Source organism: Thalassophryne amazonica, chromosome 4 (assembly GCF_902500255.1).
Source record: "Thalassophryne amazonica chromosome 4, fThaAma1.1, whole genome shotgun sequence".
NCBI lineage: Eukaryota > Metazoa > Chordata > Actinopteri > Batrachoidiformes > Batrachoididae > Thalassophryne > Thalassophryne amazonica.
The window spans coordinates 14,939,720-14,956,711 of NC_047106.1; the positions used below are offsets into that span (position 1 = coordinate 14,939,720).

Below are 16,992 nucleotides of genomic sequence, written 5' to 3' on the forward strand. Positions count from 1 at the left end.
GTTCTTCATTTTGTTTTTGCAAGATCCAGTATACTGTAACCAAAAACATTCACGTTGCGAGTTTTCAGACTTTTGTTGACATTAATAATAACTGATTAAAACTACTGTCTTTAATCTATATGCTTTATGACACTTTTGGTTGTTATGAGAAACAACTCATAAGTCTTACCATTTGTAATTTATTTTTCAATGTGGCAATTTAATATTGAAGATGTGCAATTTAGTGGGGGGTTTTTCTATCCAGTAAGGAGGTTGTTTTTTATCCAATTGTCAGTGACTGATGAACACCATGGAGGTCCATCAACAAAGAATATATACAATCCCAAATTAGAAAAAGTTATCAGAATACGGAAAATGCAAATAAATAAATAAAAATAATTTATTAATGAATAATATGAGCTCACTCATCATACATGGAGGCCCAAACAGGAAATGAGTCCACAGTGTAACAGGAAATGTCAAATGTTGAACACTTCCTGGAAACAACAGTACAGGAGTTTTTCAGTATGTTGTTTTTCCTGTGGTATGTTCATCCTCTGTAAGGTTTTTGTATTACCTCTTGTTTGTCTCAATAAAAAAAGACAAAGAGGAGATTACACATGAATGGAGTTGACACTGAAACATGAAATGCCAAATGTTGAGTTGACACTGAAACCGGGAATTGAGAGGCAGCGTGTACCTTGTCAGCTCATGAGGTTAGTCAGTGACTATTTAGTGTGTAAATTACATGAAGGCTTTTAGCCATATTAATGCTCCCCAGAACCATTTACTGAAAATAATGTCTGAAGGACCTAAATGAGATAGTGAGGACTTTCCAGGCATGTGAGAGACAAATAAAGAAAAATGCTTAAACTGGCAGGCAGTTAAGAGGGCTGTAGTTGTTGAAGGGTTTTGGCCATGCTAATGCTCCCCAGAATAATTTTACTGAAAAAAAAGTTCTGAAGGACCTAAATTACATGGTGAGATAGTGAAGAGCTTCCCTCATTCTTGTTGATGACATAAGCATATAAATAATTAAGCAGGGGTCGTGGCAGAGTGGTTACTGCACTTGGTTTCAGTGTGGAATGTTCCTGGTTCAATCCCCACCCCTGCAACATTTCTCCATGTAATATGGAGTTACATCAGGAAGGGCATCCAGCGTAAAACTTGTGCCAATTATCAAATAGATCCATCTCAGATTTAGTGTAGCAACCCTGAGTGCAAACAAGGGAGCAGCCGAAGGGTCTTGCTAATAATAATAATAATTTTAAAAATTGTAGTGATTTACTTTGAATTTGGTTCCATTCCAGACAGTATGAACCCGAGATATTTTATGTTTTATATGGTCAGCTTCATTGTATTTGTTAATATACTTCCACACATTGGGACAAGGCAATTTAGGGCTCAAAATGAGGTAAGAAAATGTGATGTGATTTCAAAAAGATCAACAGGACACTCTAATCATAATTTAGTACAAAAGCGTATCCACAAAAGCAGAGTCTTTGAGGCACAAAGATGAGCAAATCTGTAAGAAAATTGAAATGTTCCTCAAAGAAAGAACTGAAGGGATTTACGTATTTCTCCCTCTACAAAACAGTATATACAGTCAGAAATTAAATAGAAGTCAAAGTAAATCACTGTGGGTTTTTATTATTATTGTTTTATTCACATTTTCCATACTATCCAGTCTTTTTCTGATTTGGGGTTGTACATGAGAATATTAAATGGAACCTAAAAATATCTGATGAAAGTTTGAGAATATCAAATTAAACTTAAAATTATAGAATAAAATTTGGTAATATGGTAAGAAACTTCAAAATAGGGAATACACAGTGAGAATATGGAATCAAAGTGTTGTGTGGGCCGCTGAAGAGGAGGTACTGCTGGCCCACCACCACCAGAGGGCGCCCTGCCTGGAGTGCGGGCTCCAGGCACCAGAGGGCGCTGCCGCATCATGGGAGTAGCCTGGGTGACAGCTGTCACCCATCACCAGACACAGCTGTTCCACTCAGCACAGAGGTATATCAGGAGGACGGCGTCTCCACCTCAGTGCCGAGATATCGCCTAAGACTAAGGTAGTATTCTCTGCATTTATATATTGCATAACCAGCTAAACCTGTTAAACCTTTTCAGGACTGGTGACTACAGATAGCTTCATTGTTTGGATAAGTACTCACCTTCCTGCTGTTCTTTGACAAGAGGTGGAGGCGGCTTCTCCCCTCTCCGTTACTGGGTGCGGTCATCCACGCCTGTGTGTTGTTGCTCTCTCCTGCCAGCAGTACCGGATCCGACGGGCGGAGGCAGTGGCCACCTGGGAATTCGGGACTTGGCGGTTCCAGCATTTCCAGGGTTCGGTGGCAGAGGAGATCTGGGTGGTTCCGGTCCGACTGAGACGGACGTCTCCTACCTTCAAGCCTGCCCACACGACACCAGCGGATTCGACCCCAAATTGTGTTTGTTATATTAATTGTGCTTGTTTCACAGAAGTAAATCTTGTTATTTACCTTCTCCATTGTCCGTTCATTGCGCCCCCTGTTGTGGGTCCGTGTTCCTACACTTTCACAACAGGATATCTCGGCCAGCGTCATGGATCCCGAGGGGCGTCAACCGGCTGTTGAACGGCCAATGGAAGACCAAGGCGCGGCGGAGGCTTCGGGAGGGGTAATCGGTGAGTTGCAGCGGATCCTCACCGCTTTCACCTCTCGGATCGATTTAATGACCGAGCAGCACGTTCTCCTAAACCGCAGGGTGGAGGCTCTCGCCGCACAAGTGGAGGCACGCCCTTCGGGCGCCGCTGCGGCTCTCCCTCCCGAGGACCCTGCGCGCGAAAGTGACGTTCCACTGGTCGTTCAACGGTCCCTCCCTCCGTCCCCTGAAGCATACATAAGCCCTCCAGAACCGTACGGAGGCTGTGTGGAGACGTGCGTGGACTTTCTTATGCAGTGTTCGCTCGTCTTCGCTCAGCGTCCCGTGATGTACGCGACTGATGCTAGCAAAGTAGCTTATGTGATAAATCTGCTTCGCGGGGAGGCACGCGCTTGGGCTACAGCGCTCTGGGAGCAGAACTCACGGCTCCTTCATACATACGATGGGTTTGTACGGGAGCTCAGAACGGTGTTCGATCATCCCAACAGAGGAGAGTCCGCTTCAACCGCACTACTGTCCATACGACAGGGGCGTCGGAGCGCAGCTGCCTATGCAGTCGCCTTCCGCATCGCGGCGGCGAGATCCGGCTGGAATAGCACTGCCCTCCGCGCTGCCTTTGTAAACGGACTGTCTCTGGTCCTAAAAGAGCACCTGGTGGCTAAGGACGAACCGCGGGATTTAGATGGGCTCATCGATCTAGTCATACGACTCGACAACCGGTTAGAAAAACGCCGTCGGGAACGAGGCGAAGGGCGTGGCCAGGCACGCGTCGTCCCTCTCCCTTCCGGGTCCGATCGAGCTCCGCCCTCCCCACGCTCCTCTGTCTCTGCGCTCCGTGCGCCTATGGCTCCCCCTGCTGACGAAGCTATGGACACGAGCAGGGCAACATTTAGGGCACCTGGAGCACAAAGGAGGCGGGCCCACGGAGCTTGTTATGTTTGTGGCTCGAGTGAGCATCTCGCAAACGACTGCCCCGAGCGGTTAAACTCCAACGCCCACCCCTAGAGACTGGGCCAGGGGTGGGCCAAAACATTCACGTGGGACACACCCACATTGCTACACGACTCCCAGTCACGATCCTTTATGAGGATTCAACCCTGAAGGCCCCAGCACTGGTGGACACGGGCTCTGAGGGGAATCTGCTTGACAGTAGATGGGCCAGGGAGATAGGGCTCCCTCTGGTGGCTCTTACCTCGCCTGTGCAGGTTCGGGCGCTAGATGGCTCCCTACTCCCACCAATCACACATAAGACACCTCCAGTAACTCTGGTGGTGTCAGGTAACCACCGGGAGGTGATCGAGTTCTTCGTGACTCAGGCCACCTCCCGTGTGGTTTTGGGGTTTCCATGGATGCTAAAGCACAATCCCCGGATCGATTGGCCGTCCGGGGTAGTGGTTCAGTGGAGCGAAACCTGCCATCGGGAGTGTCTAGGTTCCTCGGTTCCTCCCGGCTCCCAAGCTAAGAAGGAGGTCCGAGTCCCGCCCAATCTGAAGGCGGTGCCAGCGGAGTACCATGACCTCGCTGACGTGTTCAGCAAGGATCTGGCTCTCACGCTTCCTCCCCACCGCCCGTACGATTGTGCCATTGATTTGGTTCCAGGCAGTGAGTTTCCGTCCAGTAGGCTGTACAACCTCTCACGGCCGGAGCGTGAATCAATGGAGACCTACATCCGGGACTCATTAGCTGCCGGGTTGATCCGGAATTCCACCTCTCCGATGGGTGCTGGTTTCTTTTTTGTGGGTAAAAAGGATGGCGGGCTTCGTCCATGCATTGACTATAGGGGGTTGAACGAAATCACGGTTCGCAATCGATACCCGTTGCCCCTGTTGGATTCGGTGTTCACCCCCTTGCATGGAGCCAATATCTTCACCAAACTTGATCTTAGGAATGCGTATCATTTGGTTCGGATCCGGAAGGGAGACGAATGGAAGACGGCATTTAACACCCCGTTGGGCCATTTTGAGTACCTGGTCATGCCGTTCGGTCTCACTAACGCTCCCGCGACCTTCCAAGCGTTGGTAAACGATGTCCTGCGGGACTTCCTGCACCGGTTCGTCTTCGTGTATCTGGACGATATACTCATCTTTTCCCCGGATCCTGAGACTCATGTCCGGCATGTCCGTCAGGTTCTGCAGCGGTTGTTGGAGAACCGCCTGTTTGTGAAGGGCGAGAAGTGTGAGTTCCACCGCACTTCTTTGTCCTTCCTGGGGTTTATAATCGCCTCTAACTCCGTCGCCCCGGATCCGGCCAAGGTTGCGGCGGTGAGAGATTGGCCCCAACCTACAAGCCGTAGGAAGCTGCAACAGTTCCTCGGTTTTGCTAATTTCTACAGGAGGTTCATCAAGGGCTATAGTCAGGTAGTTAGCCCCCTGACAGCCCTGACCTCTCCAAAAGTTCCCTTCACCTGGTCGGATCGGTGCGAGGCCGCGTTCAAGGAGTTGAAACGGCGCTTCTCATCTGCACCAGTTCTGGTGCAGCCCGATCCTAGCCGCCAGTTAGTGGTTGAAGTGGATGCCTCGGACTCAGGGATAGGAGCGGTGCTCTCCCAGAGCGGGAAGACCGATAAGGTCCTTCACCCGTGTGCCTATTTTTCTCGCAGGTTGACCCCCGCTGAACGGAACTATGACGTCGGCAATCGGGAACTCCTTGCTGTGAAAGAGGCCCTCGAAGAGTGGAGACATCTGTTGGAGGGAACAGCCGTGCCATTCACGGTTTTCACTGACCATCGGAACCTGGAGTATATCAGGACCGCCAAGCGGCTGAACCCCAGGCAAGCCCGCTGGTCACTGTTCTTTGGCCGTTTTGACTTCCGGATTACCTACCGTCCCGGGACCAAGAATCAGAGATCGGATGCATTGTCCCGGGTGCACGAAGATGAGGTCAAAATGGAACCGTCGGATCCCCCGGATCCCATCATCCCGGAGTCCGCTATCGTGGCCGCCCTCACCTGGGACGTGGAGAAGACCATCCGGGAGGCCCTGACCCGTGTCCCGGACCCCGGAAACGGACCAAAAAACAGACTATACGTCCCACCAGAGGCTAGGGCTGCAGTCCTGGACTTCTGTCACGGTTCTAAGCTCTCCTGTCACCCAGGGGTGTGAAGGACCGTGGCAGTCGTCCGGCAACGCTTCTGGTGGGCATCCCTGGAGGCCGATGTCCGGGACTACGTCCAGGCCTGTACCACCTGCGCCAGGGGCAAGGCCGACCACAGGAAGACCTCAGGGCAGCTACAGCCACTGCCCGTGCCTCATCGCCCTTGGTCCCACATCGGCCTGGACTTCGTCACGGGTCTCCCGCCGTCCCAGGGAAACACCGTCATCTTCACGATAGTGGACCGTTTCTCCAAGGCGGCCCACTTCGTGGCCCTCCCGAAGCTCCCTACGGCCCAGGAGACAGCGGACCTCCTGGTCCACCACGTTGTCCGTCTGCATGGCATACCATCAGACATCGTCTCCGATCGCGGTCCCCAGTTCACCTCACACGTCTGGAGGAGCTTCTGCCGGGAACTGGGGGCCACGGTCAGCCTCTCGTCTGGGTACCACCCCCAGACCAACGGGCAGGCAGAGCGGGCGAATCAAGAACTGGAGCAGACACTTCGCTGTGTGACAGCCGCACACCCGACGGCCTGGAGTACCCACCTGGCCTGGATCGAGTACGCCCACAACAGCCAAGTGTCATCAGCCACCGGCCTCTCCCCGTTTGAGGTGTGCTTGGGGTATCAGCCCCCCTTGTTTCCGGTGGTTGAGGGAGAGGTCGGTGTGCCCTCGGTCCAGGCCCACCTACGGAAGTGCCGTCGGGTGTGGCGTGCCGCCCGCTCTGCCTTGTTGCAGGCCCGGACGAGGGCGAAGAAACATGCAGACCGGCGGCGAGCCCCGGCCCCCAAGTATCGTCCTGGGCAGGAGGTCTGGTTGTCCACCAAGGACATTCCTCTACAGGTCGACTCACCAAAACTCCAGGAACGGTACATCGGACCGTATAAGATCCTCAAGGTCGTCAACCCCGCCGCAGTGAGGCTCCAGCTTCCGGCCTCACTGCGGATACATCCAGTTTTTCATGTTTCCCAGATTAAGCCCCTTCACACCTCACCCCTCTGCACCCCGGGTCCGGCGCCGCCTCCTGCCCGGATCATTGATGGAGCGCCGGCTTGGACTGTCCGCCGGCTCCTTGATGTCCGTTGGATGGGCCGGGGTTTTCAGTATCTGGTGGACTGGGAGGGGTACGGACCCGAGGAGCGCTCCTGGGTGAAGAAGGGTTTCATCCTGGACCCGGCCCTCCTGGCCGACTTCTACCGTCGCCATCCGGACAAGCCCGGTCGTGCGCCAGGAGGCGCCCGTTGAGGGGGGGGTCCTGTTGTGTGGGCCGCTGAAGAGGAGGTACTGCTGGCCCACCACCACCAGAGGGCGCCCTGCCTGGAGTGCGGGCTCCAGGCACCAGAGGGCGCTGCCGCATCATGGGAGTAGCCTGGGTGACAGCTGTCACCCATCACCAGACACAGCTGTTCCACTCAGCACAGAGGTATATCAGGAGGACGGCGTCTCCACCTCAGTGCCGAGATATTGCCTAAGACTAAGGTAGTATTCTCTGCATTTATATATTGCATAACCAGCTAAACCTGTTAAACCTTTTCAGGACTGGTGACTACAGATAGCTTCATTGTTTGGATAAGTACTCACCTTCCTGCTGTTCTTTGACAAGAGGTGGAGGCGGCTTCTCCCCTCTCCGTTACTGGGTGCGGTCATCCACGCCTGTGTGTTGTTGCTCTCTCCTGCCAGCAGTACCGGATCCGACGAGCGGAGGCAGTGGCCACCTGGGAATTCGGGACTTGGCGGTTCCAGTATTTCCAGGGTTCGGTGGCAGAGGAGATCTGGGTGGTTCCGGTTCGACTGAGACGGACGTCTCCTACCTTCGAGCCTGCCCACACGACACCAGCGGATTCGACCCCAAATTGTGTTTGTTATATTAATTGTGCTTGTTTCACAGAAGTAAATCTTGTTATTTACCTTCTCCATTGTCCGTTCATTGCGCCCCCTGTTGTGGGTCCGTGTTCCTACACTTTCACAACACAAAGTTTGAGAATATGGAATGAAACTTAAAGATGTGAAATACACAACCTGGTCTCACGGCAAGTCGTGATTCAGCAGCACAAAATATACATTAATCTATTGGGTCGTGATATTGTGACGAAAAGCGCCTAATTTTTGTCACAGCAGCACAAATTCATTCTAATTCATTCCATAGTGGCTGCCGAAATCAAAAGTGAAGCGGGGGGGTTATTGTTAGACTTGGGGGAAGGAGTAGGGTTAGTAGTAGTGAGTTAAAAAAAAAAACCCTGTCACAAAAATTTTATTCATTTCTTGACGGGAGCACGGAAAAAAAATGTGAGTGGGCTGAAATACACCTTGAAAATATAGATTGAAAGTTTGAGAATACTGAATAAAATGTAAAAATATGGACTAAACCTTAACAATATGGAGTAAAACTCAAGAATATCAAATGAAAATTTGAGAAAATTGAATGAAACTTGAAAATATGGACTAATCCCTGAAAATATGGAGTAATGAATGAATGAATGAATTTATTTATTTGGTGCACAGAATAACAACACAGACAGTAACAGAACTCATAAAAAGAACAAAGTACAATGAATCCGTCTGGCCCTTAGGGTGAATGCCAAAGTAAAGCTTGCAAATATCCTCCCCCTATACCATAAAAAATAAAGCATGCATATGTATATTATGATATCTTGCCACAGATTGGAGCTCACACAAACATGACCGGACTCTGAGCTGGGTACTTTCACACTGGTTTATTCTACTTCCGGCACAATACATATTGTAGGTAAGAGGGGGCCACCTGGTGGTGTGGTGTGACACGAGATGAAGTACCAATACATCACAACTCCTCCCCTCTTATTCAGTTCCCTGGATTCCCAAATATGTATTTTAAGAAGTATTGGCTCAGTAACCTAAATTTTAAACAGTAACATTGAATCTGTAACTAATCGAACAGTTATTGAACATTATATCCTAACTTAAGGGTGAGGGTAGACTGCCTCAGCACCTTGAGTGTGTCGGGGGATTATTGTGCCCCCTTCTTGAGACAACACTCTGTAACTAAACATTCAGAGATCATACCCAGTTGTTTAAAGGGTCAGTCTGTTGCGTGGTTTGCAAATCCGTCTTGGATATCGGTTCAGTGTTGGCTGGGGTGTTGCGGGGTTGGTATGTGTGTCTGACTGACCTGAAAGTGGTGAGCTTGTTACCGTCACAGGGCTCGCTGTCTCTGACACATCACCGGTGTCCGTCATGGCCGTTGGAATGACTGCAGTGGGTGTCGGTTGTTTCTCTGCAGCTGGCTGCACGATGCTGGGGTGACAGGCCACCATCTGGTCTGCATGTTGATTCCACTGCTGATTTGATGCAACTTCGACCTGGTACGACCTTGGCCCTGCTTGCGATGTAACCGTACCAATCATCCACTTTTCCTCCCCCTTCTGATAGTCCCGGACAAGCACCGGGTCTCCCACTTCAAAAGTTCTCCCACTGCTGACACGCTTGGTTTCAGCAGGTCGAGACGGATGCGCAGTCTGCGACGCAGAAACAACGTAGCAGGTGACTCTTTCGTAGTGGCGTGGGGGGTGTTTCTGTAGTGTAGCAGGAAAGCATCGAGTCGCTGCTGGACTGAAGCTGTACCCCTCGACGACTTCAGAGAATGTTTAAATGTCTGCACGAAACGCTCTGCCAGGCCGTTCGTTGCCGGATGGAAGGGAGCGGAGCGTTTGTGCGTAATACCATTGGATGTTAAAAAGTGGGCAAACTCCTCAGAAGTGAATTGAGGCCCATTATCACTCACTAGGACCTCTGGTACTCCGTAATGACTGAAGAGGCCTCTTAAAACTTCAATCGTTTTTGCAGATGAGGTTGAATCCGTCAATATGACTTTGGGCCACTTGGAATGAGCGTCCACAATGACGAAGAACATGCGCCCCTCCAAGGGGCTGGCGAAGTCGATATGAATTCGCTGCCATGGACCTGTTGGCCAGGGCCATGGGTGCAGCGGTGTGAGGGCAGGGCTCTTTTGACATCGTTGGCACGGGGTACACGTCTTGCACCTCTCCTCCACCTGCACATCCAGACCCGGCCACTACACGTAGCTTCTCGCCAGGGATTTCATCCTGACCACGCCCGGGTATCCGGCGTGGAGTTCGTCTAAGACATGCTGACGTAGTTTGGGTGGGACTACAACTCGATTTCCCCACATTAAGCAGCCTTGAAGTACAGAGAGTTCATCTTTCCGTATGATATATGGGACCAGACTCCTGTCTGCGTCCTTGGCTGGTGGAAAATGACCGGTTGACGCCATCTCGATCACCTGTGAGAGTGTGGCGTCTGCTATGGTTTCTCTTTTCACCTCACTGCAGTGGATTGGAAGGCTTTCAATGTATTTTATCAGACATGTGTCAACTGTCCCTTGTTTTTCGTGGTGTTGCACTGGCAGAGGCAGACGCGAGAGACCGTCTGCGTTGCCATGGTCAGCGGCGCATCTGTACCTTATTGTATAATCGTGCGCTGCCAATATGAGTGTCCAGTGCTGGAAACAGGTTGCGGCAGCCATGGACGTTGTTGCTTTGCTAGGGCTCAAGATTGTTGTCAAGGGCCGGTGATCAGTAAGTAGGGTAAAATGACGGCCATAGAGGTATGAATGAAAACGTCTGACCCCAAATATTATTCCTAATGCCTCTCGCTCAATTTGAACATAATTCTGCTCTGCCTTGCTAAGCGTCCGCGAAGCAAAGGCTATGGGTCGTTCTTCCCCATTTGGCAGTGGAGGTGAGATGACTGCCCCCACCCCATAACTGGCAGTCTGGGATTGTAATGCGTCAGTACACTTTTGCTGGATAACTGTTCCTTTGCTTTTTGGAAAGCTTCGTCACATCTCCCGGACCATTCCCACTTCACTGCCTTATGTAGCAACGCATTCAATGGGTGTAAAAGGGTCGACATGTTCGGGACGAAGCGTGCGTAATAGTTGATGAGCCCAAGGAAAGAGCGCAACTGGGTTGTATCGGTCGGCACAGGGGCTTCCATGATGGCTTTGATCTTATCATCAGACTTGTGGAGCCCTACAGAATCAATCATGTGCCCCAAGTACTCTAGCGAGCTCCTGAAGAACTCACATTTCTCTTTTTGGACTCGGAGCCCAGATTTTTCAAGACGACTCAATACGGCTTTGAGAATTCTGAGATGGTGCGCATCATGTTGGCCTGTGATGAGAATGTCATCAAGAAAGCAATGTACATTTGGTAGCCCTTGGAGCACTTGGTCTATAATTCTCTGGAATATGGAAGGCGCGAAAGTAATTCCAAATGGTAAACGATTGTAGCAGAACATGCCCTTGTGGGTGGTGATCGTAAGATATTTCCTAGAATCTGTCTTAACCGGTACCTGAAGGTAGTCCTGTGAAAGGTCCAGTTTGCTGAAACGATGTCCCCCAGACAAGGACGCAAACAAATCCTCAATACGAGGTATTGAGTAGTGTTCAGCACACAGGGATGGATTTACAGTCACCTTAAAATCTCCACATATCCTCACACTACCGTTCTTCTTCATGACAGGCACTATGGGGGTTGCCCAGTCGCTGAACTGAACCGGGGAGATAACTCCTTGCTGGAGGAGGCACTCTATTTCAGCTTCCACTTTAGGTCTCAGCGCATACGGTACCACCCGAGCTTGGCAGAACTTTGGCTGCTGGTCTGGCCTCAGCGTCAGTGAAGCTTCAAATCCTTTCAGTGTCCCCAATTCCTTGCTAAACACTTCAGTGTGGCGATTTAGGACACTCTCAAGAGTTTTACCACTTGCCGTACGTCCCGTTCGCACTGTCTTGATTTCACGCCAGTCTATGTTGATGTTCCTTAGCCATTCACGGCCGAACAGTGGTGGTGCCTCTCCTTTTACCACATATAAAGGCAACCTAGCCCTCTGCTTGTTCAACTTAACCCACACCTTCAGCATTCCCTCGGGCTGCAGTAACTCCCCTGTGTATGTTTTCAGAAGGACGTCTGTCTTGCGTAAATGTAAGTGTGCAAATTTGTCTTTGTATAGCTCACTGGAGATCAAGGATACAGCGGCCCCAGTATCCACCTCCATATCCACTGACTGCCCTTCAATTTTTGGCTTAATCATTATTATTGATGATGCTGCATGTCCCATTTTAACTGCCTTCACTTGTTCTGTGTTCACTGCAGACACCATGTGCAGAGTGAAATCAGAGTCTGAACCTGCTGAAGACTCCTTCTCCTCTGATGAATTTGCAGCTGCCACTTTATGAATTTTGCCTTTGTCTGCATCCTTGTATTTTTTTTTTTGTTTGATTTTACTGTCTTGTTTTGACTTTGCCTGCTTTGTTTCACTCCTTTTGCTTCCACACACACGGGCTATGTGGCCCTTTTTATTGCAATTGTGGCATTGCTGCTCCTTAAAATAGCAGTCACGTTCATGATGATTAATCTTGCCACATCGAAAACATCTGTCGCCACCCTGTGGCGAAGACGCGGACACAGCATGCACTTTCAATGAGCTTTTCAAATGTAGTGATTCCCTCGCTACCGCTTCCATTGCCAATGCCATTTTGACTGCTTTCTTAAAATCAAGTTTTTCCTCCGTCAGGAGTTTCCTTTGAATAGTCTCATTATGGAGCCCACAAACGAGTCTATCGCGCAGGGCATCTTGCAAATGTGCGCCAAAATCACAATCCTCAGATAACTTTTTCAAAATGGCCACATATTGTGCTATGGTCTCTCCCTCTTCCTGATTGCATTTGTGAAATTGGAAACTCTCCGCAATTATTATGGGATTGGGGGAGAAATGACCATCCAGGGTGTCCACTAAATCTTTGTAAGTTTTACTGCTAGGTTTATCTGGAGCTAGTAAGCTATGCAGTAAGCCATATGTAGTTGCCCCAATGACACTTAAGAATACTGTCGCCTTCTTTGCAGCGGGGACATCATTGGCTTCAATAAAATGTTCAAACCTCTCGACATAAGTCGACCATTGCTCCGATGATTCGTCATAGGCATCAATGTGTCCCAAAAGCGTTGCCATTCTTACTGGCGGTGGCGGTGCCTGTGCCTGTGCTTCTCGAGGGGGTTCGTTTTGAACTGCTTGTTCCTCGATCCGGTTGTCCTGGGATTCTCCTCCCTCCCCTGCTAATGCTGAGCCTCCTCCATCAGAAAATGACATGAGTGGGTCACCTTACTCGTTGCCAGTTTATGATATCTTGCCACAGATTGGAGCTCACACAAACATGACCGGACTCTGAGCTGGGTACTTTCACACCGGTTTATTCTACTTCCGGCAGAATACATATTGTAGGTAAGAGGGCGCCACCTGGTGGTGTGGTGTGACACGAGATGAAGTACCAATACATCACATATATAAATATATATACTCATAACAACAATACAAAAGAATTGTGCACAAACCCAAGCACAACAACAAGAATGGTAAACCTAATTATTCAAACTATAAAGGGTAATTATATTATTTTTGTAAAGCCTTTTAAAGCCAACGAAGGTACCAAGTAATTTAATATTATCAGGACAATTATTCCAAATATTAACCATTAACCTAGCAACTCCTGGGGGACTTCAACACCCACGTGGGCGGCAACAGTGAGACCTCGAGGGGGGTGATCAGGAAGCATGGCCTCCCCTATCTGAACCTGAATGGTGTCCAGTTGTTGGACTTCTGTGCTAGCCACAGTTTGTCCATCACCAACACCATATTCGAGCACAAGGGTGTCCATAAGTGCACGTGGCACCAGGACACCCTGAGCCAGAGGTCAATGATCGACTTTGTAGTCATATCATCTGACCTTCAGCCACATGTCTCAGACACTCGGGTGAAGAGAGGGGCTGAGCTGTCGACGGATCACCACCTCGTGGTGAGTTGGATCCGCTGGGAGGGGAGGAAGCCGGTCAGACCTGGCAGGCCCAAACGTATCATGAGGGTCTGCCGGGAACGACTGGCGAAACCCTCTGTCAGCGAGGTCTTCAACTCCCACCTCTGGGAGAGCGTCTCACAGATCCTGGGGGAGGTTGAAGACATGGAGACCGAGTGGACCATGTTCTCCACCTCCATTGTCGATGCGGCTGCTTGTAGCTGTGGCCGCAAGGTCTCTGCTGCCTGTCACAGTGGCAATCCCCAAACCCGGTGGTGGACACGGGAAGTAAGGGATGCCGTCAAGCTGAAGAAGGAGTCCTACTTTTCTTTGTTGGTAAGTGGGACCCCGGAGGCAGCTGACAGGTACCGGCAGGCCAAGCATGCTGCAGCCTGTGTGGTCACAGATGCAAAAACCTGGGTCTGGGAGGAGTTCAGGGAGGCCATGGAAGAGGACTATCGGTCGGCCTCGAAGAAATTCTGGCAAACCGTTTGACGCCTCAGGAGGTGGAAGCAGCTCTCCGCCAACACTGTCTATAGTGCGGGGATGTTGCCGGGCGGGGGAAGGAATACTTCGAGGATCTCCTCAATCCCATCGTCACATCTTCTGAAGAGGAAACACAGACTGGGGTCTCAGAGCCGGACTCATCCATCACCCAGGCCAAAGTCACTGAGGTGGTCAGAAAGCTCCTTGGTGGCAAGGCTCCTGGGGTGAATGAAATCCGTCCTGAGTACCTTAACTCTCTGGATGTTGTGGGACTGTCTTGGTTGACACGCCTCTGCAACATCGCATGGCGGTTGGGGACAGTGCCTCTGGATTGGCAGACCGGGGTGGTGGTCCCTCTGTTTAAGAAGAGGGGCCACAGAGTGTGTTCCAACTACAGGGGATCACACTCCTCAGCCTTCCCGGTAAGGGTTATTCCAGAGTACTGGAGAGGAGAATTCGACCGATAGTCAAACCTCGGATTCACGAGGAGCAGTGTGGTTTTCATCCTGGTCGCGGCACACTGGACCAGCTCTACACCCTCCATCGGATGCTGGAGGGTTCATGGAAGTTCGCCCAACCAGTCCACGTGCTTTGTGGATCTGGAGAAGGTGTTCGACTGTGTCCCTCAAGGCACCCTGTGGGGGGGTGCTCCGGGAGTACAGGGTCCAGGGTCCTTTGCTAAGGGCTATGCGTTCCATGTACAACCGCAGCAGGAGCTTGGGTCGCATTGCCAGTAGTAAGTCAAACCTGTTTCCAGTGCACATTGGCCTCCGCCAGGGCTGCCCTTTGTCACCGGTTCTGTTCATTACTTTTATGGATGGAATTTCTAGGCGCAGCCAGGTTGTAGAGGGGGTGGGCATGTCCCATCGGGAGGAGGCCCCTGGGAAGACCCAGGACACGCTGAAGGGACCATGTCTCTCAGCTGGCTTGAGAATGCCTCGGGGTTCCCCCGGAGGAGCTGGAGGAGGTGTATGTGGATCGGGAGGTCTGGGCAGCTTTGCTTGTGCTGCTGCCCCCGCGACCCGACCCTGGATGAAGCGGAAGAAAATGGATGGATGGATGGATGGGTGAACCATAACGAAAACACGACTTTTTACAGTAGTTCGGATCTTTAATTTCTCAAATAATAATGTCCCTCACAAACTGTAGCGGGAGTCCCTCATTTTAAACAGATCCTGGACATGTTGAGGCAAAAGTTTATTTTTGACTTCATACATAATGATTATTGTGATGTAATCAACCAAGTCGCAGAATTTTAAAATTTGTAAACAAGCAAATAACAGATTCATTGGCTCATGATATGGCTTGTTACTGATAATTGTTATGCAACCCAATTCCAATGAAGTTGGGACATTGTGTGAAATGTAAATAAAAACAGAAAACAATGATTTGCAAATCCTTTTCAACCTATATTCAACTGAATACACCACAAAGACAAGATATTTAATGTTCAAACTGATAAACTTTATTGTTTTTGTGCAAATATTTGCTCATTTTGAAATGTATGCCTGCAACAGATGGTTGGAAATGCTGGGTTTTATGGTCGCAAATTGAGTTTTAGCGGCTCCACTAAAGTGTTGCAGGTAAAATGGCTGTTTGTGACTGTATTCCAACATTAACATCTGCAAATCATCAGACACAAGGGGTTATTCCCATTCTAATCCAATTCCGTCATTTGCGCGGTTTATTTTTCTATAAGTAATTCGGTCAACAAAGCTTACCCTAGCCACAGCGTCATCGGTCCAGTGCCATTATTGACATCTGCGTAACAAAGCAGTCATGTCGCAGAGTAATACATCAAATGTGAAATGGTCGAATGTTGTCATCTGCGTAGCAAAGCGATCAGGGCGCGGAGTAATGCATCAAATAAATGGTCAAATATTTTGCCACCATCAAATCGATATTTTATGGTCGAAAATCTCGCAAGATTAACCAATCAGATTTGCGGAACAAATGTAAGATTAGAATAAAAGTTTGAAAATATGGAATGAAACTTGGAAATATTCACTAAACGTTGAGAATATGGAGAATAACTTGAGAATATGGGATATATTGAATGAAACTTGAATACAGTATACAATAAAGCACACAAATATTGAATGATATTGAATATTGAATGAAAGTTTTTCTGAGATATGATCTTTGATTAACTGTTAAACATCTAATTTAAAAGCAGTTTCATCAACTGTGAATCTTTGGCAGGATATATGACAGAAAAGCATATATATGTTTGTAAGCCACGTATCTCACGACTTTAGATGTGACACACACACACACACACACACACACACACACACACACACACACACACACAGGACTGCAGAGAAACAGAATCTTTATTAGTGGGCTAGAGTCAAGTGAGTGAAATATAAATCTGTGAGCTCAAGCCAAGTAAAATATAAAGTCTAACATTATCTTAATGCAAATAATAAATCTAAGTAATAAATAACAGAACAGCTTTAGGGTTTTTATTGCGGAGCCCTCCAAACTCCTATAAATCCGGGCTGATATTTACTAACTTGTGTAATGTGCGTTGACGGGTCCTATCAGATCGTCAGTCTTTCAAGAGGCCTGTCACTTTGGATTTCACTCAAGATGTATGACAAGCCTCAAACACACTCCAATCGCATTTTCAAACCCCAGGCTATGCAGAACACTGTGCTCAGTCATCAGACTGCCTTCAATGCACTCCGTGCAGCACTTAAACATGAAAGAACGCTCATCGAGAAAGATGAGAGGTGCATGAAATATGCATTGATCTGATGAATAGTCTGTAGCATGAAGATCATAACATCCGTGATAATGTGGACATTATACGCCAACGACACACGGATTACAGGTCGAGATGGCCACAGCTCTACCGCCATGCTTCTATGTGGATTACGGTTTATATATATGTACTACGTGGGCAGTTACATGTGGAATTAACCACTCAAATGGCTT

General features: G+C 49.2%; 1 protein-coding gene across 1 annotated transcript; it reads right to left on the reverse strand.

Moving 5' to 3' along the window:
* Positions 1–9,096: 9,096 nt before the first annotated feature.
* On the reverse strand, positions 9,097–11,796 carry LOC117509325 (uncharacterized protein K02A2.6-like). Its single transcript, XM_034168987.1, is given in 2 exon segments — positions 9,097–10,481; positions 10,484–11,796. Coding segments are annotated over 2 exon segments (2,673 nt in total). The 5' UTR covers positions 11,772–11,796.
* Positions 11,797–16,992: the final 5,196 nt, after the last annotated feature.